The sequence below is a fragment of the Geotrypetes seraphini genome, chromosome 5 (assembly GCF_902459505.1).
Source record: "Geotrypetes seraphini chromosome 5, aGeoSer1.1, whole genome shotgun sequence".
In the NCBI taxonomy this organism is placed as follows: domain Eukaryota; kingdom Metazoa; phylum Chordata; class Amphibia; order Gymnophiona; family Dermophiidae; genus Geotrypetes; species Geotrypetes seraphini.
The window spans coordinates 208,671,042-208,698,956 of record NC_047088.1 but is presented as its reverse complement, the minus strand read 5'-3'; the positions used below and the strand labels follow the sequence as shown (position 1 = coordinate 208,698,956).

At 42.3% G+C, this 27,915-nt stretch overlaps 1 protein-coding gene across 7 annotated transcripts in view; it reads right to left on the bottom strand.

The window, feature by feature from the left end:
- COBLL1 (cordon-bleu WH2 repeat protein like 1) overlaps positions 1-27,915 on the bottom strand; it is a 204,171-nt gene that overhangs the window by 41,176 nt on the left and 135,080 nt on the right. For 6 of the 7 annotated variants that reach the window (XM_033945070.1, XM_033945069.1, XM_033945066.1 and 3 more), the window contains 5 exons: positions 27,283-27,318; positions 23,576-23,676; positions 23,241-23,480; positions 13,598-13,754; positions 6,139-6,201 (listed from right to left, as the gene is read on the bottom strand). In XM_033945070.1, the coding sequence (XP_033800961.1) occupies positions 6,139-6,201; positions 13,598-13,754; positions 23,241-23,480; positions 23,576-23,676; positions 27,283-27,318 (597 nt within the window). The remainder of the gene's footprint in view (positions 1-6,138; positions 6,202-13,597; positions 13,755-23,240; positions 23,481-23,575; positions 23,677-27,282; positions 27,319-27,915) is intronic. The other variant, XM_033945068.1, reaches the window with a different exon arrangement.

Genomic DNA, 27,915 nt, shown 5'->3' with positions numbered 1-27,915 from the left:
GATAAATCAGGACATTATATCCACTGTAATATCATGATTGAAGGGGAATGTAATATCCAGTGTAACATCATGATTGAAGGGGAATGTATTATGATCCTAGTACACCAGTCTTAGAAATTGAAATGCAGCACTGCTTGTCTAGGTGGGTAGTTTATGTGCTTATTTGCTCTTGCCAATTGAAGTATATAGGGCATACATCGCTTCCCTTGAAGATCAGACTTTCAGAACATAAGTATAACAACCAGAATGCACATACAGTGGATATTTTTGTAAACCACTGTCTTGAGAAATCACATGATTTTTCAGACTTTAAATGCACTGTGTTGCAAGCTATTGACACAAATGCACGCTGTGATGATTATAAAATAAGATTGTGCCAAATGGAAAAGAAACACATATTTGATTTGAGGAGTCTGGCTGGAAAGACTTGGGGCTAGATTCACTAACCTGAGATCCGTGCCCGATTGCTTGCAGGCCGACTAATTCACTAAAGGTCTGCATGCAAATGGAGGCCATCGTTGGTACGCCTCCCTCAGACTGCACAGATCGCGTGAGAGTGATCCTTGAGTATGCGCAGACCATCTTCCTTGATTGTAGATGGTCTGCGCATGCGCCGGCCCTTTGTGCCTGTGTTTTTTTCTTTTTTTTACTTACTTTACTTTTTTTACTTCGAAACCCATGGGTTAAAACCACAGGCTCGCACTGTGGAGAAGGGCAGGAGAGTTGAGGCAGAGAGTAGGGCGACCAGAGCAGAAGAATCGAGGCAGAGAAGAGAGCAGGGTGGCCAGAGCAGGAGAATCGGGGCAGAGAGCAGGAAGCAGGGCAGCCAGAGCAGGAGAATCAGGGCAACGAAGAGAGCAGGGCGGCCAGAGCAGGAGAATCAGGGCAAAGAAGAGAGCAGGGAGCAGGGTGGCTAGAGCAGGAGGATCAGGGCAAAAAAGCGAGCAGGAAGCAGGGCAGCTAGAGCAGGAGAATCAGGGCAAAGAGCAGGGCAGCCAGAGCAGGAGAATCAGGGCAAAGAGCAGGGCAGCCAGAGCAGGAGAATCAGGGCAAAGAGCAGGGCGGCCAGAGCAGGAGAACCAGGGCAAAGAAGAGAGCAGAGAGCAGGGCGGCCAGAGTAGGAGAATTGGGGCAGAGCAGGGCGGCCAGAGCAGCAGAATCACGGCAGACAGCAGGGTTTTAGCACATGCAACTGGTCCTTGCCAGTCGCTAATTTTAAGATCGGCCAGCCAGTCAGTGTGCCAGAAGAAGTTTTGTGAATCGCGTCCTTCCTGCTTTGCATGCTAATTCCCCTCATTTACATGCACGGATCGGGTCAGTACACAGGTTAATGAATCGGGTCGGAGGGAAATCGGGTCGCAAAGGGCTCGCAAACCAAATGGTACACAATCGGTTTGCTTAGTGAATCTAGCCCTTAGGGCTCCTTTTACTAAGCTGCGGTAGCATTTTTATAACGCGTGCTGCAGATTAGTGCTCACTGCCCCCCACGCTATACATAAAAACTAACACCAGCTCAATGGAGGTGTTAGCGTCTAGTGCGCGCTAAAACCGCTAGCGCAGCTTAGTAAAAGGAGCCCTTAATGTCAGGACCGAATAGAATGCATTCTTTTGAGTATATCTCTAAATTCTCCTTGCTTTTTCATTGGAGCAAGTAGACAGGAAGTGCTTAGTGGTTCCTGCCATTCTCCTTTTATAAACAGGCGCCATTGTTGGGAGGACTAGTTCACAGGGTTGGTAGATTTCCCCTGAAGCAGCCGGCTTGACTGGTGAAACAAGATTTCTTATTCGGTTTTCATCTGATCCTTGGGCAGTGTTTGGAAGTTATATAGCTGTGAGAAGTAGCCCAAATTTACAGGACTGTACTAGATAAGTGATCTTTAGTGTACCTTTAACCCAGTTGTGAGTGTTTCAACTATGCTGCAAGGTTTGGTCATACAGGTTGAAGTTTTTTATGATAATGACTGATTTCATGACAGTATTATACTACTTATGTTTATGGCTGTCACTTTATTCCGAGGCATTTTCTCCACCTGCTATCATTGCAGATAGATTGTTATTTGCTCTCTCTTTGGTTTTAATCCTTTTGAACAGTAGTTAGCATGTGATAATATTGCCATTAGTGCATGACCATTAGAAAGTATTAACATAGAAGCACTTACCTATTTTGTAGGTGGCAGCGTGGATAAAAAGCAAAAATTTTTTAAATTTAAATTTTTTTTTAAATAAAATACATTTTTAAGGAAGTATCTATTTAAAGATAGTTTTCTATTTAAGATACATTATAGTTCAAAAGTTATTCATCATGAAATAAGGATTCGTTTTTAATTATGTAACATGAGGCTGTACACACTGTATTCATGCAATGTTTAAATTTTTTGGTAAATGAATTCCATTAACCCATTCATGATGTCACAGGCAATTTTCTATCTAGAAGATATCAAACTTGGTTTTGCATTTCTCAAAATTGTGAATTTGTGTTTGTAGAGAACATACTTCTTCACAGCAAAAATGTTATAAAATATACAGTTGAGAAAAAGACCTTAGTCCCACTGTTCCTTTGCAAATCAATGAACACAGAATCAACCCCTTACTTCTTAAGTTTTAAGTTTATATATTATTCTCTCCTTGGAGGCGAAAACCTATAATGGCAGCAGGCCGTTAAGAAAGAGGAACTTCATTAATATATTCCCAAACTGGGTCTATCTATAGGTAAGATGTGCATGAGTGCAAAATGCAAACACTGCAACAAAGAAATGCAAGGTCTGGGTGGCCCATCATGAGACATGCCTTGATGAAAATGACAAAAGGAACATGTTTGAACAGGCAGGATCTTCAGGTTAGTAAATGTTTTTAGTGTAGCACAGTGGTTAGAAAGCAATTCCATGTCAACTAGTCCAATTTCAAGGAGGGTCCCCAGTTGACATTCTACATGGATATAAAATAGTGGCCCAAATAAAGGGTACCCTAACTCTGGACATAGTTGAGATCATGCCCCAAAACATCCTCTAAAAAAAATGTCATCAATTTCTGAGATGGTTGAGTTGGGAGCTCTGGACCATTTGACATGGAATGAGAGCTTTAGCCTCAGGTTAAGGGTTCAAAACCCCGTTCTGAGCTCCTTTGGGAGGATGGGCTAAATAAAAAATCAAATAAATAAATGAATAGAGGAATTGACATATTTGAACCAAAATATATTTGCTAAGATAACATATGTTACCGTTATTCTGATATAGGTTTTATGAAGAAAAAGAGTTGAAACAGGCTAATATTCCTTTTTTGATCAGTACTAAGTAGCAGTGAGTATAATGAGTAATACTAAATAAGCAGAAATGGTAACAATAATAAAATAACATCACTGATTTTTGTTTAGGGGAATCTATCATCAACCTAAAGGATTCTTGAAAATATCCACCTTTGAGATCACCATCAGACAGTTTCAGAGTTATCTGTTAAGGATAGTGTTTCAGTCATATTTTATACATCATATATCCACAGTATATCACCTAAAGGAAAGAAAAAAATCCGACCATCCAGCAGATTAGAAAAAGAGGTAATTGATGAAAAAAAAAAATTGCCCAGTTTGTTTATGCGACAAACTCTTCTTTCCGCCCAATTGAAAACCTACATTTCATTAATATGGTTCAGTCACTGAAAACAGGATACAGTCCACCCAGTAGAACAGATGTTGCAGAGAAACTGCTGAAGTATATGACAGAGAAATGGAACAATGTGCAACAAGTCTAGCGGATAAAATTGATAACCTAAGTCTTGAGGGTGGAGTAATGTCAACAATAATGCTATTGTATGTGTTTGTATAACAGAAGGGATTTTTTTTTTTTTTTGCAAGAACAACTGATATCTAAAGAAATGCACATACAGCAGAAAACTTATAGCAGCTCTGAAAAGAATGGGTGGAACCAAGCTAACACTCCCATAAGATGTTAGATGGAACTCTGTAAAGGACTGTTTTGAACAGTATATCAAGAATTGGCCTATTCTGATGACAGTTTGTGAATCAAAAGAAAATAGATAGTACCATTACAGACAAAACATTGGGCCCAATAGAAACGTTTAAGATATGCTGAGAATCCTGAAACCTATTTCTGAAGCTTTAAACACAATACAGAAAAATAGCAAGTACAAAGGACAGAGATGGAGGTTAGAGTATAAAGAATAGGAGACTTGAGAAGGAATGAGAGTGGGAAGTGGGCTGGAAAGAAGGTAAGAGATGGAAAGTTGTGGATAAAGTGAGAAGTGAAAGAAAGTAAGAGACTTAACTAGAAAACGAAAGTGTGAAATCTAGCTATAAACTGAATAGAGGCAGAAAAAAGGAAATGATGTGAATATTAAAGATCTCAAGGGACAAATGTAGATGAGGAAATGGGCAGTAGAACAGTGAAGAAAATGAAAATAGAAAGGAAACCATGGACAATATCTCAGGAGAAGATTGACAAGGAGAGGAAACTAAGATTAACACAATTAGACAAATAGTGAAGTTACGTGCCTGTAGCAGGTGTTATCCAAAGACAGCAGGCAGATATTCTCACATGTAGATGATATCATCCATGGAGCTCAGAATGGACAGTGAAAAAGTGTACTGTAGTATCAGTCTTTTCCCTAGTCAACGGTACATTGTTTTTTAGCATACTATTTAACAGCGATGATAGCGACACTACAGTTTGCCATTACTATTGATCACATTCATATTGTGATACCACCACTCAAAGCCGTGCTCTTTTGAGAAGACTTACTGACCCCTGATGCAGGCAATACACTGAAACAAGGGCTGTGTCGGGTCCCCAAATAAAATTGGCTCCCTAAATCCCATTGTCCATCATCTCTCTCCCTCTCCTCTATTTTTAGACCCATTATTTCTTCCCCCCAAAGTCCAGCATATGCAGTCTCTTTGAACCCCCCTTCCCTCCCTCCATGTACTTTTACACCAGGTACCCCCTCCCCTGAAGGTCTGTCCCCCCTGAAGGCCTGCACCTGCCCCCTGAAGGCCTGTACCTCCATCCCTGAAGGCCTGTCTCCCCCCCTTGAAGGCCTGCTTGTCCCCCCTGAAGGCCTATGCCGCCATCCCTGGCCTGTCCCCGCTTTGAAGGCCTGTCTCCCCCTTAAAGGTCTGCACCTTCCCCTTAAAGGCCTGTACCCCCCCAAGGCCAGTCCCACCCCCTGAAGGACTTCCCCCACCCAAAGGCCTGCTTGTCCCCGCTGAAGGCCTGTGCCACCATCCCTGGCCTGTCCCCCCCCCCCCCTTAAAGGCCTGTTCCTCCCTTAAAGGCCTGTTCCCCCCTTAAAGGCCTGTACCTCCCCAAGACCTGTCCCATCCCCTGAAGGACTGCCCTCCCCCCTGAAGGTCTGCCCCCCCCCCCCCGGGGAGGCCTCTGTGTTCCCCCTGGTCTCCCTGAACTGTTTACCTTATAGCTTCAGCCTACAGCAAATATTGCAGTTACAGCGTCTTTGCAAAGTGCTTTAAGCTGTTTCCTCCACCGCGATCCTGCCTCTGACGTCAGAGGAGGGGCAGGACCGCAGCAGAGGAAACAGCTCAAAGCACTACAAAGAAGCTGTAACCGCGATCTTCGGCTGAAGCTATAAGGTAAACGGTTCGGGGAGGCCAGGGGGAACACGGAGGCATTCCCGGGGAGGGGGGTGCACAGTTTTTCAGGGGGGAAGTCCTTCGGGGAGGCCAGGAGGGAAGCCGGACAGCAGCACTTCCCAGCTGACCCTCCCTCCTCGCCCTCTAAAACAGGTGGGGCAGCAGCCAGCCAGCAAGAGCAGCTCTGCCGCTCCTGCTTTAGGGGGCAAGGGGAGAGGGTCCGAATCGGAAAGCCGATTTTTTTAAAATTTAAATTGATTCGAATCGATTCACCTGAAGTGAATCGGTGAACCGATTCAAATCGTGAATCGGGCAGCACTACTATTCAGAGAAACAAATGCAATGACTGAACAAAAAATTATCATCTCATTTTAAATAAAATCCTTTATCAATATTGCTCTGTGATAGTATGTCTCTGCTTCCTACTATACATCACCAGCAACCAGTGTTCTTTTCCTGTTCTTAGTTTTGTAAATTGCTTTGATGTTAAAGTGAAAGGCGATCTATAGATTCTAATAAATAAACATTATGACAAGTACCTGTTGGAGTTTGTACTTCAGCACATGCCTCTTCACTGTCAACTTTCTGATGCACTACTTCTTCTATTTCAGATCAAAACATAAGAATATTTAGAGCATAAACAGCTAAACAAATGTCATAATGTATTTCCTAAGTCAATTTGCAACATGAAATGTGATTAGTATAGTCTACAAATAGCAACAAATTCAATCAGATAAAATGTAAAAAACTAATGCTAACACATACAGTTTTCAACTCTGGTCCTTGAAGATTGTAAGGGGCCACAAGAGACACACCCAAGACCCCTTGCCCAATTACAAACATTACACGCTCACAGTGTCCAAAATATCATTCATGCATGATCGACATGCCTAACACACACCTGCGCTCAGGAATTACCCAATACCTTTTCTCTCTGAAAATATTTTATTTCCAGAAGCACATGTCTTACATACATACAAAGAGAGAGAATATCATATATGAAAAATACACAAGCAAGCCAACCATTTTATAATCCAGTTTATGTATTACAAACTAGAACAAAAAAAACAGGGAGGAATGGAGGGAAATACAAAAATCCAAAACGTGGTGTGTGTGGTACTGCATTGTACAGATAATTTTATCTTGGGGTGGCAGTTAGCCAGTCAACAGAAGAAAGCAAAGAAACATGGTCGTCCATCCAAAAGAAAAAAATATCATCAATGTACTGCATCCATTTCAAAACGAAATAAAACTGAGGGAACTGATGAAGCCAATGATCTTCAAAGTCTGACATAAAAAGATTTGCCATGGACGGAGCCATAGTGGCCCTCATGGCAACACCAAAAGTTTGTTTATGATATAATATTGTCCATCATACATGAAAAAGTTCTCACACATGGCAAATCTAGCTAAGTCAACTAGAAAATCAGTGGGTATTTGTGTAGGAGAGGGACGATGGTTCAAAAATTTAGAAATCACCCTCAGAGCCTCCTCCTGAGGAATGACAGTGTAGAGAGAGTGAACGTCTAGCGTAACCATCCTGCACTGGAGCTGAAGTCTTCTATTGCCGCCCCAGGATGAATTGGAATCTGATCAAGTACCAGACAGCGTAGTTGAAAAAAATCATGCTGTCAGCATTTCTACAGTTAATCATGTCATTATTTTAGTTTTGTCTTGTCTGCAGCATTTCTCTAGTATGCTCTCTTTTGTGTATCAGCTGTTTCTAGCTCATGTGATTTCAATCATTCTGTTTTGTGAATGAGCCGACATGGTCTGCCCGGATTGGCTGGTTCGCGTTCAGCTGACCTGTCACGTGATTTTTCTCCTGACAGGGCTGGACGTAGTTATAAGCCCCACAACAGTGCTTTGGAAGTTGTGGTTGCTGCGTATTGTAAGTAGTTGAATGAGCTTTTGCTCTTTTTCAACTTTCAGCAGGTGAGCATTTTCATTTCTCTTTTGGGGTTGTTTTGTGTTATAGGATAGCCTGGATTTGGCGCTAAGACCCTAAAGCAATGGTTACCGGCCACGAAACGATCGTGTTCAGTGGTTTTTACCATTAATCATTCTCGGCTATTTTTTTCTCCCACCTGTTAACTTTAAACTTGTGCAAAAGTTTTTTGCCTATGATGCTTGGGTGGAAGAGAGTGGGAACACCTCTCCATTTGTCTGAGGCTTTTCTTTTGCTTAAGTAATAAGCTAGCTTTCTTGGCTTATGTGGTGCTTTTGTCTTGGAGTGATAGTTTTGGATTTTTGTATTACACTTCCCTCCATTCCTCCCTGTTTTTCGTGTTCTACTATTCAAGAAATTCATCCTAATTTCCTAACCCCCTCTCTTCTCCCCTCTCTCCCCCTCTTAGGATCCTCCCTTCAAAATGTTATTTAGACCTAACGCCTTTAACTGTATTCCTCTTCCTGAAAACGTCCAGCTATCATTTTGATGTATTAGGCCCAACGTCTTTGATTGTATTCCTCTTCCTGGAAATGTCCAGTTATCTTTTTGATGTAATCCACCTAGAACTGAAAGGTACAGGCGGAATAGAAGTCATTAATGTAATGTAATGTAATAAACTGTATTATAAAATGTTTGGCTTGCTTGTGTAAAATTTGATATATTGTCTTACAACCAAAATAAACCAAGGTAGTTTACAACCCAGGATATCAATAAGGCACTCATAAATAAAATCAATAAAAACAAAAACACAACACAAGACACAACAATTTCTTCCAAACACAGAGAAACAACAACAGGAATATTTACAAACAGTCCAACTTGTCTTGTCTTGCACAGTCTTCTCACCCCGTCAGGGAATCAGGCATACTGCACAGCCGTAAGAGAAGAGAAACAAGGTTGTAAGTTACCCAGAGGATTAAGGTGTTTACAGGAGGCGATCAATAAAGTTCCAGCGTTCCTCCACTTTGATGTGTTTTTCAAAAATGAGCTGCACTTTAGCAGGATACTGCAAGGAAAATTTCAGTCCCAGGGCAAATAGTTGGAAACAAAAGGGTGCAAATGCCCGCCGATGCTCCTCCGCCACTCTGTAAAAAGTCTTGTAAAAGGAGGATTTTGGTGCCATTGTACTCCAAGCTGCGGTTTCATTTAAAGAGATCCAGTAAGCATGCTTTAACTGCATATTTAAGGAAACGGGCTAATATTGGTTTCAGACTGCCACTCACTTCTTGCCTTTGACCAACATGGTGCACACACTCCACCACGACAGGCCCTCCAGCCTGTGGGAAACTGAGAGCCTGAGGCAGCAGACTCCACAAATGGTAGCCGTTCTGTTTCTTTCATGCTCTCCTGGAGGCCAATGATTCAAATGTTTTTCCTCTTGCTGTGGTTCTCTTAGTCCTCGACCCACTCCATGAGGGTCTTTATCTGGGCTTCTACCTCTCCCAATCGGTTCTCATCCTCAGTCGCTGACACCAATTCCTCCATGTGCTGCAGCCACGTAGCCTGGACCATAAAAGAGTCCGAGTTCCTCCATGGACGTGTGGAGCTTGACCAGCTTGTCATCAAGCAGCTGTGATAAATGCTGCATAGAGACCCGCATGTTATTATCCAACACTGCTGGAGTAGGGTTTTCAGTCTGGGATGCCACTGCCATTTTCCCTGATGTACACATCACTTTTTCTTTTTCACAGTTTCTGCACCTTCAAAGACATACCAAGTCACCACAACTTTATAAAAATAGTGGTCATTCTCTGCATTGCAGGGATGAATCTAGATTCACTGATTAAAGTAAGTGACATATTTCACTTCCAAAAAATAATATAAGTTAGGGGTTAGTAGGGGAGATGGTAGTGGAGCCAAGAAATCAGACATCCATTCAGGAAGCAGCCATTATATGATCCCATTAGAAGACTTTTAATCTTTGATTTAGAATGCATAGAAGTTTTCACAACAACCTTTAGACTTTTTTTTTTTTTGCTGTTTTGTTGCCTGTGAGTATCTTGCTCTCTCTGCTTCTGACTTGACAGCTCTCCCAGAGCTCTGAGCTTGGTGTAAAGATCTGAACATTTGTGGTTGTTCCCATGCCCAGCATTCTCCTCAGCTTCTCTATTAGTTCCCAAGTTCATGTCGTAATACAATAATTGGTTGGGTAGGAGGAATTATATGATAAATCCTGCTGTTTACAGAAAATATCTGTTACATGTGAGCAGCATTGCTTTTTTTCTGTCAACAATAGAAATAAGTCAGGTACTCAAGTGAGTGACTATTAAGCCCCGAGTGGTTCATCTCTGTATTTTGCCTATTTTCAGGAGCATCTGGCAAACAGAACAGCGTGAGAGTTGTAATATCAGACAGACTGGCCAGTACAGCTCAGGCCCAAGCAGTAGTACAAGGTGAAGGTATGAAGGCAAGGATTAGACTGCTGCATTTTTTTTAATAAATATGTAGTGTTCAGTGACATAGACTTCAGGAGGGGTACAATAGCTGAAGTGTTTCTGATATGATAAGATTTCATTTTAGTAGTTAGGAGAACATAAGAACAGCCATACCAGGTCAAACCAATGGTGCATCTAGTCCAATTTCCGGTTTCCAACAGTGGTCAATTCAGGTCACAGTATGTGGCAGAAACCCATATAGTAGCAACATTCCATGCTACTGATCCAGGGCAAACAGTGGCTTCCCCCATGTCTGTTTCAATAGCAGATTATGAATTTTCCCTCCAGGAGCTTGTCCAAACCTTTCTTAAACTGAGCTACACTAACTGCTGCTCCTCTTGCAACAAGTTCCAGAGCTTAACTAATTCTTTGAGGAACATCTGTTCATTCATAAGAAAATTGAATACAGAATGCTAGCCAACTTGCTAGAGTTCATTTGTTGACTAAAATTCTGGATGATTCTGTTGAGGTCAAAGGAGAAAAAGACCTGTGTAGACTTTCTAATGGGTTCAGTTATTTTGAGATAAGCAATAAGAGCACATTTACAGTCCAGAGAATGGAGAACTATAAATTGATTTTGGTGAGTCTTTGGATAAAAAGTAGGTAGCACCATTTTCTTGCTTACAAGGAGGGACATATTAAAGAAAGAAAAGAAAATGGACAATAACATTGGATGACACAGCGGTAAAAACCTCTTAAAAAATAGGAAAACCTTTGTTTATGCAAAATGATAAGCTTATGGCTTCCCTATATCAATCACAGGCAGATTAGAAAAAAAATCAAAATGTTAGAGCTGAGGAGACTGCTATGCATGAGAATAACCATTCATATTCAGAACTCTACAACTCTGTAAGAGCTGTACCATCCTGGTAACATATGACATCATCCACTTGTGTGCCTGATACATTCCTACATTTTGATGGGAAATCACCACTAGAGTAAATCATCATCCTATATAATAAAACGCTAGCCGCGCATGCGCACTCAGACCTGCGTGATCTGTGATCCCTGTTCCGTGATCTGTAGGTCCGTGGCCAGAGTGCGTATGCGGCGGCCAGACAAAGCGCGAGAAACAGATTCGAGCGCTGTGGCTGACTCAGGATCATGGGAGGATGTGCCGGAGGGATGCCGGAGGGGGAGGTACATATCGCTTCTGCACATACCGCTACAAACCTTCCTCCAGCGTTGGCCGCCGCAGCACGTTAAACAGGCTGCTTCCCGGCTTTCTCCTGCAGTTGAGTCCCTCTGCCGCGTCACTGATGACGTCATCAATGACGCGACAGAGAAACTCAACGGCAGAAGAAAGCCGGGAAGCAGCCTGTTTAACGTGCTGCAGCGGCCAACGCTGGAGGGAGGTTTGTTATTAAAAGTCATCTCGCTGGGAGGGTCGCAGAGTCAGCAGGGGTTGGGCTGGGAGGGGAGAGAAGCGTCTGCCTCGGGTGCTTCAGGCAGCAGCAGCGTTTGCAATTCGCTGCTGTTGGGGCTTCAGGCCTTCCTCTCTGGCCGGTCCTGCCTACTTCCTGTTTTCATGAAGACAGGACCCGTCAGAGAGAAAGACCTGAAGCCAGCAACAGCAATGCATTGTGAATGCTGCTGCTGCCCGATGAAGTAGTTCAAGGAGGAAAGGGAGCAGAGAGGGAGATAATGGCTTGGAGGGAAGAAGAGATGGCAGGGCATGGAGGGAAGTCTGACTGACTTAGTCCCTTGTCGCCCCCCTTCCCTTCCTGCGGTTCCGACAAACCTGCCCACTCCAGCAGTGTCCAAAGCACTCTACACATTCTGCTTCGGGGTCTTCTACTGCCCTGATTTGCTCTGCTGCATCTCTGATGATGTCATCAGGGATGTGCCACAGTAAATCAGAGCAATAGAAGTCCCCGAAGCAGCGTGTGTAGAGTCCTGCGCTGCTTCAGTCGGCAGGTTTGTCGGGACCACGGGAAGGGAAGGGAAGGGGGGGCGGCAAGGGACTAAGGGAGCCAGCCAGACCGCGGGAAGGGAAAGGGGTGGTAGGGGAAAATGCTGCTGCTGCACAGGGAAGTGGTGTGGGGGAAGGGAAATGGAGGGGGAGGGAATGCTGGTGCGGCTGCTATACAGGGAAGTGGGGGGAAGGGAAATGCTGGTGCGGCTGCACAGGGAAGTGGGGTGGGGGGAGGAAAATACTGCTGCTGCACAGAAAAATGGAGGGGGAGGGATAGAAGGAAACACAGACAGTGGGAGGGAGACAGAAAGAAAAGAAGAAAGATACAGGGGCAGGGAGAGACACAGAAAGACAGAGACAAAGGGGGCCAGGGAGAGACAAACAGAAAGAAAAACAGTGGGAGGGAGAGACAGAAATAAAGAAAGACAGACAGACATAGATTCTAGCACCCGTTAATGTAATGGGCTTAAATACTAGGGGCTCACAGAGAGACAGTCAGGGAGGGGGAGAAGGAAAGGGGGCTGCTTTCTAGCACCCATTAATGTAACGGACTTTAACACTAGTTATCTATAAACAAAGTTTTTTTAAAAGAGCTATATTGCCCCAATAACACATATGCTAATGATCAAAATCATTCAACGAACCACACTACCCTCTTGGGTTGGGTGTTTTTTTTTAAATTGTATGTCCTGTAAAATTAGAAGCAAGGAGTAGGAAGTCTTCAATATGGGGCATGTTTACTATAGTCTGTTAAGTACAAAATTCAAGGTACATCAGCAGATAGTGCACAACTTGTATTAACTTCTAATGCATGTAACACAAGCTCAAGGCTCAAAAGAGAGTCACAGTTCAACCCTCATCGTATCACTCCCCATGTCTGATATTGCACCCTTCAACATCTCCCCCCCTCCAAAAAAACAAAAACAAAACCAAAACACCTCACACACACACAAGGGATTACCTTGTGGAAGCCTAGTAGAAGTGACAGGAGCAATACTTTTCCTTCTCCACCCTGTAGATACTCCAAATTCAAACTGGGGCCATGACTACTGCTAGAAGTCATAGCCACCATTTTGGATCAGGAACTATGGGGTGGGAATAGATTGATTTGCTCCTGTTCCATACTTTAGACTACCAGGGTGTCTCCTGTGAGAGTTCTAACAGGAAGAAAGTTGGGATTGGGGGGGAACCAGATAGGATTGCCTGATAAGTGAGAGGGGTATTGCTTAGCAGGGATGGGGGAAGGATGATCAGAGGTGTTTCTCTCTGGACCATAGCCATTCTGACTGCCAGTAGCCCAATAGTCCTTGAGATGATGTTAGGTTCAGATGTGCTATAAGTAGTCAAGCCAGCTAATATTTGGCTAGGTAACACATTAGTTGTCAGTGCTGATCTTGTCCTATCTCTGTCTGTGACCCACTCTGACCCCTAATCCACCCCTACCTATTTTAAGCAGCTAAGAAGGGATTTTTATAGTGCTGGCTGGCTGGCTTTAGCACCCATACTAACAGCTACCACATGCTAACAGCTGTGCAAGCTATTTAGCACAGCTTAGTAAACAAGCTTCTGTGTATTTCTATAAAGTGCTATGCTGCTTTTTCATTTGTTACTACCACATAAAACTACAATGTATCTGTACAAGTAATGTTAAGATGTACAGTTCCCTAGATTTAAGAAACAGAAAAAACAGTGATTACCAGTTTCATTACTATTTTCATCATATTGGTCTTGCTGGATTTTTGATGTTGGAGAAGGTGGGAGTGGGGCTTTGCGTTTTGTTCTTTTCAAAGAAGAGTTGGATGAGGATGTGGAACTGAGCTGTAGAGAACCTGTTCTTATTATTCTCGACATATCCTAAATAAATAAAGTTGAAAGTGTTATAAGAGACAAGACAGAAATGCTATGCAAAACAGAGATGTATTTAAGTTTAAAGTAAGGAGACAGGTGGTTAATTTAGCTATTCAAAAAGTGAACCACTCAGAAGGAATTCCTAGAGACGGAGGAGAATTTAGCAATCTATCACTGACTTTTTAGTACTACAAGACTAGATTTAGGTGTATAGCCCATAGTGTACAAATAACTCACCTGAAACTAAAATATTTCAGGTAGCCTGGTACCCAGTCATCGTTCTCTGGCCCACCTCAATACGGCTTACAGCTTCCTCTCACACATCCAAATCTTTAAAATACTATCCTCCAAATCATCTTATCTCTGGTTCTAACTTTCTAGATCCCCACCACACCAATAACCCTTTAAAAATGAATTTGGAATAGGTCATTCCCATCATGAAATGGGCTCCTCAATTGTGACAGAGCCATAGTCTTTTGGCAAAAGCTAGCAATTCCCTCCCCTTGTCCCCCTCAGACAAAGGTCACAGCCAGTGACCCTTAAGCCCACAATCCAAATCCCGAGAGTTGTTTTTCTAGTTCCATAATCAATATCTCTAGTAGTTTAGAGGGCCCAGCACACCAAGACCCCAACTAAGTTTATGCACTGAACTTACTTCAAACCTCCACTCCCATCTCTAATCCTTTAAAGATGGTGGTAGAATTACAGTATATATTACCTACCCCTTGCCATATCAAACTCAAAATTATGAAAGCTGCCCTAATTCTGCACTACGCACCACATACAAGTGAGGCATAGTGCAGTGTCAAATGCCACCCTGTTTCATTTTAATGTGGTGTTACCAGATACCAGCTTTCAAGAGAGATCAGTTGTGATTATAAGTTTATTTATCCTTGGAAGAATTTGTAAAGTGTGAACCATTTGTAAAATATGAGTGATCAGACAAAACATTTATTCTGATGTATTTCCAATTAAACCATTATGCATCACTGAATAGCATGACCATTAGACAAAGCAAAGTAATAAAGGAAATTTATTTATTTTATTTATTTATTTAAAAATGGTCCTGTTCAAAAGCTGTATACCCTTAGTATTTAATATCATTTATTGGTCCCTTTTGCACCAATGATGGCTTGCATTCTTTTCTGATAGTTGTGAATGAGGCCCTTTATTTTCTCATGTGGTAAACCTGTCCATTCTTCTTGGCAAAAATCCTCCAGATCCTGTAAACTCTAGTTGTCAAGCATGAACTGCTTTGTTTGAGCTCTCCCCACAGTGGTTCAATGATGTTGAGATGAGGAAACTGATGGCCACTCCAGAAGATTCACTTTTTTCTGCTGCATCCATTTAAGGGACAGCTTGGCCTTATGTTTTGGATCATTGTCATGCTGGGAAAGTCCAAGTGTGCCCCATGTGCAGCTTCCTGGCTGATGAATGCAAATTCTCCTCCAATATTTTCTGATAAGATGCAACATTCACCCTGCCATCAATTTTGACTAAATCCCCCCTCAATAGCAGAGTTCTACTTCCATGCTTCATGGCAGGGATGGTGTGCTTCTTTTTATAAGCCTTGTTGACTTCTCCAAACATAGCATTTATGGTTGTAACTATAAAGTTCAATTTTGGTCTCATCACTCCAAATTATTTCATTCCAAAAGTTTGAGGTTTCCCTAGGGGCTGTTGAGGCACATTGTAAGCATGATGTTTTGTGGCGTTAGTGCAGCAATGGCTTTTTTCTGGCAGCTCTATCATACAGTCCATTTTTGTTCATGCTCAAACAGCCACACCACTGTTTCAGAGAAGCCTATATTTCAGAAGTTGCTTGTAGGTTTTTCTTTGCATCTCTACAAAGTTTCCTGGCAGTTGTATCTGAAATATTTCTTGGTCTATCTGACCGTGGTTTGGTATTAACAAAACTCATAATTTTACACTTGATCAGAATTTGAACAGTACTGATTAGCATTTTCAAATCTTTGTATCCTCCTTCTGATTTATAAAGTTGAACTACTTTTGCTCACAGACCCTTTGACAGTTTTTTCTTTCTCCATGCTTCAGTAACCAAAAAAGTCAGTGCAGCCTTGGATGAAGTGCACAAGGGTTTCTCAAGAGCTAAGAAACTGATTAACTAGTTATACACAGACACTAATTACAAACAAGCACGGGTGTGGATGCTTACCCTTCTTTGCCATCTCAAGCAGAGTGTGTTAATTGTGAGTGTATCAGCATAAGCATTCAAAGGTATGTAAACTTTTAATCAGCACAATCTGTGTGAATTCAGTTATCATTACGATTACTAAAGGACACACAATTCTGTGATGATAAATAGCTTCACCTGACCAATATTCTTAAATTAAAGACCGGTGTTTTCCAGGATCACTCATTTTCCACAAATGGTACACAGCTTACAAATTCTGCTAGGGTATGTAACTTGAAAAGTAAAAAATGGTTCTAGTGGAGGAACAGGAGGGTTCCTAAAATCTTATAGTGGTGTTGACTACTAGACTAACAAGAAGTTTGATTATGGGAGTGAGGGAACCAACAAACTAGAGAGGATTTGAATTGTGGGAGTGAAGGCAATCAGAATACCAAACATTTAAAGTCTAAAATCTACTTTTGAATGAGTCCTCTCTACACCTATCTTAATATTAAACCACACTATGTGATAATCACTGAATGCAGGATGATCACCCACTGTATGTTAAAAGGGGATCGATTCCGTACAAACATAATGAAGTTCTTCTTCACCCAGAGAGTGGTAGAAATCTGGAATGCTCTTCCAGAGGCTGTTATAGGGGAAAGCACCCTCCAGGGATTCAAGAAAAGGTTAGATAAGTTCCTGTTGAACCAGAACGTACGCAGGTAAGGCTAGACTCAAATAGGACACTGGTCTTTGTCCTAAGGGCCGCCGCGTGAGCGGACTACTGGGCACAATGGACCACTGGTCTGACCCAGTAGCGGCAATTCTTATCTTCTTATCAGCCACAACCCTGTTGCTGGAACCTGGGAGGAGGGGGGCTTGATATTTTTAGGGCCCACAAGTTGTTGAACTCAGGCTAAGGGCTTAAACACTAGGGTTAGGAAGATGGGGTACCAGGCAACAGTTGCACTATTTTAAAATTAGACTGCCATGGCAAACAGGTAAATTTGGAGTATGCTGTTCAGCTGCTAGATATCCAGCTAAATTACTTCAAGCATTTGAGTAACACTGTGCATACATTTAGGTATCCATTCTGTAAAGGAAAATAGATGGCTAGAAAACTATTTCAACCGAGTATACATGCATACGTGCTCAGGCATAAGCACTTATACCAACCATAGGAGCTGGCTTAAGTGTGTAAACCTTAATGCTAGAGTCCTGCTCACACTCTAGCCAAGCTCTGCCTATGTAATATATGTGCAGATTTACCAAAGTGCTTAGCCTGGTTTTAGGTATTTGCTTGTGTATGTATACATATCTCTGAATACGCCATTATTCTAGTTTACATGCATAATCAGCATGGACAACTGTAACACACTATTCAATGGGCTGACAGCACAAAAAAAAAAAGTCTCCAGCACCTACAACAGGTACAAAATGCAGCAATTAGACTTCTAAAAAACCTTTGTACTCGAGACTATATCTCAGAAGCACTACCCATCACCAAACGCTGGATCTTCAAGGGCTTAGTAACAGCATACAAATCCATACACAACTTGGCACCAAACTACATATCAGTCAAACTTCCTCCATACGCCCCAAACAGACCACTCCACTCCAAAGAGGCAACATTTGCAAATACCACCTGGGCACGCCCTCCAACTCCAAACCGCCAGACATCATTCTTACTCCCACTTCATACCTGCTATTGAAACCAACTACCCCCCACACACATCAGGAGATCAACTGTATGTTAACTTAAAATGATCAGATTGTATACTAACTTTGACCCTCTGTATGTGTCAAACTAAAACGACCAAAGACTACTGTACACATGTAAATTCCCAATCTGTTTTTCTGCAGATTTATGTTTATAAATAATGGCCAGATTGTATGCTATCTTTTGACCCTTTGTTAAACCAAGACAACCTAAGACTACTGTACACATGGAAACCTACAATCTGTTTGTCTTCACATTATGTATGTTAACTTGTAACCTGTTCTGAGCTCGTTGGCAAGGACAGGATATAAAACAAATCACCTAAACAAATAAATGTAAATGTTAGCACCTATTTTACAGAATTATCACTTTCAGTCATAGACTAGCCAACTTTTCATCTCAGATGCAAATTCTAGCAGAGCAAGTAAACAATTCTTGTTATAATTTTGCTGCTGAAGCAAATAAAGGGGTCCTTTTACTAAGGTGCACTAACAGATTTAGTGCACACTAAATGCTAATTCATCCATAGGAATAAAATGGACTGCATGGCACTTAACGCACATTATTTCGGTACCATATATTGAATCCATTATCGCATCTTAGGAAAAGGAGTTTAAAATAATTATTAAATCCTATAGTATAAATATTTACAGATATTTTTTCAAAAAGAAATTCAACTATCATTACAAAAAAATATCCTAGCCCTCTGATAGAGCAAAAATCTGACTTGATTCACAAGCAATTATTCTACTTGGTGATGCTAAACACATATTGAGAATTGGGAGTGTTTGGTGCAGTGGTTAGAGCTACAGCCTTGTTACCCTGAGGTTGTGGGTTCGAATCTCGCACTGCTCCTTGAGACCCTAGGCATGTCATTTAACCTCCATTGCCCAAGGTACATTAGATAGAGTGGGAGCCTGTCGAAACAGTTAGGGATAAATGCTTGAGAACCTGAATAATTTGTAATCCGCATATAATTGTAGGATATGCCCAATATAAATTATTTAAAAAAAAACAACAAAAAACCAAAACTTTAGAAGACCACTGATTCTTGGATTTATTCCTGCAGGAACCCAGTCAGTCAGATTTTCAGACTATCCAAAGTGACCATGTACTAGATAAATTTGAATGCATGGCCTCCAATGCAAATTTCCCTCATGCATATTCATTGCAGAAATTGCCAAAACCTAGCTCATTGGAAATTCTCCAAGATAGTTTAGGAAACCACTGCTCTAGAAACAGAACTTCTAAAAAGACAGAACATAGCACTATAAATTGATATGGGATCCTCAGTGGAATTAATCAATTTCATTTAAAAATATATGTTATAGTTTCCAACTACTGGCCTAGAGGAGTGGTTCAAAAATCCTGGGGGTCAGAATATCTGTAGTGAGCATACATGAGTTAAATGGAGGCAGTGCATGCAGACCTCTGTCATGCATACTAATTGTATATATCCAGAAAACTGATATGCAAGGAATCTTTCTCAAGAATAGGTTTGAAAATCCACCATCCTAAAGATTTGTCCTTTACTATAAACTATTTTCGACAAGAAAAATCAAGTAGATGTATACTTTCACTAGGGAAAAAGTGCCAATAAGACCTGCACCTACTTTTCTGTGGGGATTTTCTGACTTAGACAATGGATATTATGCTTTTGCTATATCATTAGATTTGGCCTCAGCTTTTGACTTAATCATCAGCTCGATTAATTTCAATAGGAATTACAGGAAATACTCTAAATTGGTTTATTACCTTCCTCCACAATAGAAGTTCTTCAGTTGTAACACCATGTTCAATATCTAAAAAAATTGATTTATCATGTGGAGTAAAACAGGGATAAGCATTATCCCTTACTCTGTTCAATATTTTTATAGCTCTGCTTTTAACAATAACACAAGAATTTGCAATCCAAGTGTATTGTTATTACATTACATTAGTGATTTCTATTCCACCATTACCTTGCGGTTCAAGGCGGATTACATCCAAACTAAAACAAAAATTGCATTCAAAATTTGAAGGAATACAATAAATGATGACGATGTTATGCAGACGATATTCTTTTAGTTGCAAAAATTGATCCTGCAAATTACAACTTGACAAAGTGTATGATTGTCTTAGATCAATCTACACTTGGTTAGATAATAAATTAGTTCTAAGTGTTGAGAAATGTTTCTCCTGTTGGATTACCGGTCAATGGTCTAAATTGCAGCTGTCATTGCTAGATAAACAAAAACCATTGGTACAGAAATTTAAATACTTGGGGATCATTATAGATTCAGAACTTACATTTAATGATCAAATTTCAGAAATTGTGAATAAAGGTTTCCATACACTGAGATTGCTAAGATCAGTATGACATTATTTTACAAATGCTGATTTACATTATCTAATTCACACTTTCTTTGCATCAAAAATTGACTATTATAACAGTTTATGCAGGAATTTCTTAAATTTAAGATGTCTTCAAACATTACAAAATGCAGCTTTAAAAATTGTTAGATCATAAACAAAAATTTGATCATGTCACACCATTATTTTTCCAATATCATTGGCTTCCTATTGCATATAAGTAAAATACAAAATACTTATATTAACGCATGAAGTATTATATCACCAAGGACCGACCTACTTGAATTCTTTGATTATACCGTATATACCTTCTAGATCATTACAAGTTAATAGATTAGTAATACCAGCAGCAAAAAGGTAAAGTGGGAAAATACTAGATTTAAAGCATTTTTTTTATTTGGGTCCCTATTTATGGAATCAATTACCAAATTATCTGCGACTAGAATCTAATTTCATGACATTCAAAAGGTTACTGATAGGTTTTTTTTTTTTCACAAGCCTTTGGTAAAGAGATACCTACCAACGATCATATTTATTAATTGCTGATACTTTGACAGACAGTGAGGTTTCACCAGAAAAAATAGCTAGTTACTGTTTTTATATACCGTATTTTCACGCATATAACGCGCGCGTTATACGCGTTTTTACCTACCGCGCATACCCCTCGCGCGTTATATGCGTGAGCGCGGTATACAAAAGTTTTAAAACATAGTTCCCACCCCGCCCGACGCCCGATTCACCCCCCCAGCAGGACCGCTCGCACCCCCACCCCGAACGACCGCTCGCACGCGCTCCCACCCGCACCCGCATCCACGATCGGAGCAAGAGGGAGCCCAAGCCCTCTTGCCCGGCCGACTCCCCGACGTCCGATACACCCCCCCCCCCCGGCAGGACCACTCGCACCCCCACCCCGAAGGACCGCCGACTTCCCGACAATATCGGGCCTGAAGGGAGCCCAAACCCTCCTGGCCACGGCGACCCCCTAACCCCACCCCGCACTACATTACGGGCAGGAGGGATCCCAGGCCCTCCTGCCCTCGACGCAAACCCCCCTCCCCCCCAACGACCGCCCCCCAGCCGACCCGCGATCCCCCTGGCGACCCCCCCGACCCCCCCACCCCCCTTCCCCGTACCTTTGGTAGTTGGCCGGACAGACGGGAGCCAAACCCGCCTGTCCGGCAGGCAGCCAACGAAGGAATGAGGCCGGATTGGCCCATCCATCCTAAAGCTCCGCCTACTGGTGGGGCCTAAGGCGCGTGGGCCAATCAGAATAGGCCCTGGAGCCTTAGGTCCCACCTGGGGGCGCGGCCTGAGGCACATGGGCCCAACCCGACCATGTGCCTCAGGCCGCGCCCCCAGGTGGGACCTAAGGCTCCAGGGCCTATTCTGATTGGCCCACGCGCCTTAGGCCCCACCAGTAGGCGGAGCTTTAGGATGGATGGGCCAATCCGGCCTCATTCCTTCGTTGGCTGCCTGCCGGACAGGCGGGTTTGGCTCCCGTCTGTCCGGCCAACTACCAAAGGTACGGGGAAGGGGGGTGGGGGGGTCGGGGGGGGCGCCAGGGGGATCGCGGGTCGGCTGGGGGGCGGTCGGAGGTTTTTGGGGGGGACGGTCGTTGGGGGGGAGGGGGGGTTTGCGTCGAGGGCAGGAGGGCCTGGGATCCCTCCTGCCCGTAATGTAGTGCGGGGTGGGGTTAGGGGGTCGCCGTGGCCAGGAGGGTTTGGGCTCCCTTCTGGCCCAACTACCAAAGGTAAGGGGGGTGGGGGGGTCGTGGGGGTCGCCAGGGGGGTCGCGGGTCGGCTGGGGGGGCGGTCGGAGGTTCTTGGGGGGGCGGTCGTTGGGGGGAGGGGGGTTTGCGTCGAGGGCAGGAGGGCCTGGGATCCCTCCTGCCCGTAATGTAGTGCGGGGTGGGGTTAGGGGATCGCCGTGGCCAGGAGGATTTGGGCTCCCTCCTGGCCCGATATTGTTGGGGAGTCGGCGGTCCTTCGGAGGGAGGGATGTATCGGACGTCGGGGGGGGCATCAGGCTTTCAGGATGGGGACAGACCTTCAAGGGGGGACAGTGCACGGAAGTCAGGGGGGGTGAACGGAGAGTAGGGACAGCGCACGGAAAGTCAGGGCGGGCGAAAGGAGCGTCGGGCAGCATGCGCGGTATACCCGTGAGCGCGGTATACCAAAGTTTTTGTACATATCATCGTGATTTCTGCGCGCTATACCCGTGTGCGCGTTTTATACGGGTGCGCGTTATTTGCGTGAAAATACGGTAGGTACCATGTATGAGTGGATTAGGTCTTTCCTTTAATTCAGGGGTAGGGAACTTCGGTCCTCGAGAGCTGTATTCCAGTCAGGTTTTCAGGATTTCCCCAATGAATATGCATGAGATCTATTTGCATGCACTGCTTTCAAGGCATATTCATTGGGGAAATCCTGAAAACCTGACTGGAATACAGCTCTCGAAGACCAGAGTTCCCTACCCGCGCTTTAATTGTATGGAGTTCTTTTCTTATTTTAATTGTTTATAATTTTGTTAACCACTTAGATATATTGAAAGCTGGAGCAGTATATCAAATTTTAATAAAACATAAAACACGTATACTCAAATAGACCCTATCCGAGTATAAACCAAGATACCATTTTTACCCCTGTTTTTAGGGGAAAAATGGTAACTCAAATATAAACAAAGAGTTTATAGTAACATAGTAAATGATGGCAGATAAAGGCTTGAATGGTCCATCCAGTCTGCCCTGTAATCACATGCATTACAGGGCAGATTGTCGAGACTGCTGCTGGAAGTCTCAGGAAACATTTTCAGTGTGGAGAAAACATAGGCAGGAGCAAGTGAGAATTGCTCCTGCCCCAACACCCTGCTAGATCACCAGGGAAGCACGGTAGGTGTAGGGATCCTACTGCTGGGTCTAGGAGGGGGCTGTCTTTGATGTGGGGGTGAAGAGGGAGGGAGGGGCATGCTGATGGCAGGTAAATTGCTGGGTTGTGGGGTGGGGGGCTGACGGTGGAGGAACTGCCAGTTCTGGGTAAAGAAGGGACACTACTGGGTGGTAGACACTAATCTAAACCGAGACCCCCCATTTTTAACCACACATAGGATATACAGTTTTCAAATAGCTATTTTTTTTATGTGAGAAGGCTTTTGAAAATGATCTTCCAAAAGTACTGCAACAGCAGCAAACAAAAATTCCCATATAATTGCCTATTATAACAACTCACAATAACATTCTCAGTGGCTTATAATTTGATAAGGAAAATAACATTTTTCTGGTACTGACCTTATCTGCTCCATCAACACTGACAGATTTGACAATTAAGGATCCTGATTGAACCAGTTTGGGAACCATATCCCTTTGAGCATTTTGAGAATCATGCATTGGTGGCAAGGGGGCTCGTCTCTTCTTTTGCATCTCAAATGGCAGTGTGTTTGAATCATATTGCCTGATGAGAGTACTGGATCTTGTTAAACTTGCTGGTCTTTGTTTGCTGAGTAGAGGTGTTGCAGGGGCACTTGAAGTCTTGTGGGATTAAGGAAACTAATTTAAATATCAGAACAGACATTAACACAATATTCACAATTATTTATTACGCATTAACACCATAATGTTAATACCTGTTCCCTTTTCTTTTTACTCCTCCGAAAAAAGCTGAAGAATCCTCTCTCATTTTCTTTCTGCATTAGCATATCTAAATGTTGAGAGATTTGGTAAGAGTCTAAAATGAGAAACATGATTTACTATCATGAATGCTCCTATTTCTTAAAAGATACAATTCTGGAAACCAAACTTACAGAAAGGACATTGTCTCTACCTTTTAATTCAAAGATGATCCACCAAAATTGGACATGGTCTACACCAGTGGTCTCAAACTCGCAGCTCATGGGCCACATGCGGCCAGCCAGGTACTATTTTGAGGCTCTCAGTATGTTTATCATAATCACAAAAGTAAAATAAAATAGTTTCTTGATCATTTGTCTCTTTAGCTATAAATTACAATATTATTATTAAGACTTGGCCAAAAGGAAAGATTTATAAACTATAAAGAGTTTTACCGAATGCAAAATTGTAATTTCTTTAATAAAACATTAACTATGTTTTGTGAGGCCCTCCAAGTACCTACAAATCCAAAATGTGGCCCTGCAAATGGCTTGAGTTTGAGGCCACTGGTCTACACTATATACCATGTATAAAGGCTATCCTGTGAGGATGAGTGTGAATTGGGAAGCCTGCTCTAGGACCTGCACTTTAGGAGGCTCCCATCATTTTGTGGCAGCTCTACCCATAATATTGAGATCATTCCTTTTCATTGGGAGCACTGGCAGGGCAGGAGCAACAACAACTTGCACTGAAGTAAAGTTCCTTATCTCTCTTTTCACACAGGAAAATCCAACTTCCACTCTTCAGTCTCTTGAGGTTAGGGGTACTCAGACAATCAATTCAAGCCCCACATTCCCCTAAAGTCAACCCTACATTATGCATACATGCTCAAGCAGCTCTCCAGATGAAAGGATAAAAGGAAAAACTCCTCTTCAAATGTTTAGTATTTGAAAAGATATTTTTCTACGTGAAAATCATGGGAGAGAGGGAAACACATAAGAGTTGTTAAAAATAGTTTTCACAAAGATGGTGATGGACATTTGGAATAAACAACGCCTGACAGAATTCTGCACATGATTTTCTACTCAAATTCCTCCAGTGAAGAATTTTCTTTTAGTGCCCAGAATTTCTCAAGAGCCAGTTCACATGAGCATGGCAATGTAAACAGTTGGTTGGCTCCCTTAACCATCCAGAAGAGAAACCAGCACAGTTGAAGCCTCTACCATCTTCTTCCTGCACTGCACAAATCTTAAAGTGTAAGCTGGGCAGTGCCCAAACTTATGCAACTCTTGTCAGACTGAGAACAGTGCCAGATTTTGGGCATCAAATTGCTCACACTCAGGGCTGCACCAACACAAGAAACTGTTCCAATGTGGTGCTTAAGCTTGTGAGAAGGAGAAATAGGAATTGGCTGGTGGAGGCTTTTTCCCTTGTTGGTTCCATCACCATTTGTCTGAGCAGTGCTCCTTCAAAGGCATCCATTATCTCTCTACTTCTTTCCGATTCTACAGATGGAACTTTCCAATCGGCATCCGGCAAGTTGAAATCACCAAGCAACAGTACTTCTCCTTTCTTCCCCAGCTTTTGGATATCTACAACAAGATCTTTATTAATTTGCTGTGCTTGAGTCGGAGGTCTGTAGACAACACCCATGCAGATAGAAGTTCCATTTTCTCTTTTCAAAGCTATTCATATCACTTCTTCTTTTCCCCAGACCTCCTGCATTTCAGTCGCTTGGATATCGGTCTTCTCATAGAGATCTACTCCTCCACCCTTTCAACCATCTCTGAGCAGATTACGGTAAAGCAAACATAATAGATGAAATTCTATAATGTATGATATTGTATTGTTGATTGTTATACGTTTCATGTTGTATGTATTTTGTACAGAAAGCCAGAACATTTTCATTTTGTGTCATTTCCTATCAGGTATGTTTTTATTTGGCTTTTTTTTCTCATTCTTACCCTGATAGTTGGTGCACATGCCCTCTTATTGGCTAAAGAAAAACCAAAAAATGTCATGTTTTTATATTCAATTTAATTTAATCCAATTAAATAGGTCTCCATATTTATCAGTGGGAGTAATCACACTAACCTATACTCCAACAACCCAGCAAAAATGTCAAGAGCACAGTTATCCATAATAATCTAGTCTGACTAATTATAAGGGATATGTCATTGATATTTTTCATGTTGTTGCAAATAACTGCCCATCTCTAGTATGTACTGCTCGTCAAGTGCCATTTAAGATAAAAATTAAATAATCAAGCTAACAATAAAATAACCCAAGTTTGGTTGAGCTCAGAAGAAGAGACTATCCAGAGAGTTCTCCTGAAGTCCCCTTTGCCTTTGAGGCTGGTTCACTTCTGATTTAGCTGCCACATCTCCTCCTCCCCCAAGGCAACCAAGTGTTCTTGTTCTAGAAACTTCAGAAATGTATTTCAGAAAGATCTACACAACTGCACTTGTACAGCCCATACCAACACAGTCCATCTATCCATCCTCTCCAGTTCTCAGTGAAGAAAATGAAAATGCAACTTGTGCTCCTCATTTTTTCACCCTCCCATGGTCATGCACAGTATACCATTAAAAAAAGCTGCAAGAGGTAGCCTCTGCCAGCTCATAGTCTGAATGCATATGCTCAGAGGTGAGCGCCGTAGTTAAAAAGGGTAGACCCCTGATGAAACTCTCGTGAAACATGTCGGGTCTCACCGCTAGCCTATATGGAGAACTGAAAGTTCACCATTACTGAGATAAGTGCATACTAAAATCTCTTTATAAAAATGATAAGAACTGCACATTATTTAAATTGAATAGACCGGCGAGGAGTTCACCACTTGAATCTCTCCGTTGAGACACATTTGTGGGACGGAGGAGTGGTGGTTCCGAGGTCTATTGAAATTTATTGAAATGTTTAGAGAACCATTTGAAGCATTCATTGAAGTGGGGTAAAGTATTTGAAGAACACCTTAGAAATATATTTAGAAATGACATATTGAACTAAGGAGACGGCATGCAAGTGAGCATATAACACAAGACGGCAGAAAGGGCTGTTTCCAGGGCTCCAGTTTGTCTACTCAGTATTGAAACAATTTGTAGATTTCAGTTTAATGCACTTGGAGAAACAAAGGGGAATACACTCCTCTTGAGAATATAGGTGTCTTGCACAGACATAGCAGTGCTTTTGGAATAAAACAAATTTGGACATGAAAGGCATCCATCTATGAAAAGAATGGCAATCATTCATACAATCTTGCAAATTTTTCTAAATGGATAAACAAACCACCTCCTCACCCACCATAGCCATCCCCAACCTCCCCTCTAAAACCATAACCCCTCCCCCCAGCCTTCCTGTCATTCAAACCTGTTCTTAGTATAGCAGGGGCCAGTGCAAGGCTTGATTATAGGAGAAAACTGTAGCAGGGGACCCAACATCACCCATGAAAATTAGAAGTCAGCTTACTTCCCAAATACCGGTACATCCAAATAACAGATCTCTTTGTTCATACTAACTGTATGAATTAGTACAAACTGTTAAAAAGTATACCAGCATCTATCCACTAGGACTGAAAACACCAAATCATTTCACACAGACTGGCAATTTTTAGGTAATACTTTAATTCAAGAACATATGGGTCATGTGCTTTACGTCAAATTTTAAAAAAAAATGCATGAGGCATGGAATTGCATGTAACTGTTTCACCTATTTAAATAGGCAAACTTACCATGTAAAGATGAATGCACATCATCAACTGAAGTGCCTAGTTAAAAGAAAATAGATAAATGGGTCATGGACTTGATATACCTCCTGTCTGTGGATACAATTAAAGCAGTTTACATATACTATAAGCAGGTACTTTCTGTCCTTAGTGGTCTCATAATCTAAGTTCTGTACCTGGAGCAATGGAGGATTAAGTGACTTACCCAGGATCACAAGGAGCAGATGTAAGAATTGAACCCAGTTCCCTAGGTTCTTGCCCACTACCATGCAGGAGTATCAAAGCACCCAGAAGTGATATCTGTTGCCCACAGGCCAGGACAGGTGCAACCACTACAGGCCAGAAGAAAGGAATCCACAGGCTATTTCTCTTGTTCATAATCCAGTCATCAGAACACACCCATCCAGTTAAGTTTCCAGGATCTCCACAATGAACGTGTGTGTTGGGACAGTACATGCATAAATCATTTTATTTGATATATCACCAGTCATTTGTCTCACACACATTCAATTCTGGATATCCTGAAAATCTGACTGGTGGGTATGACCTGAAGGCTGGGTTGAGAACTCTTGCTCTAAGAGGAACGGGATTTGGATTTAGCCTATGCCTTTTCAGAAGTAGTTTGAGGTGTTTTACAGT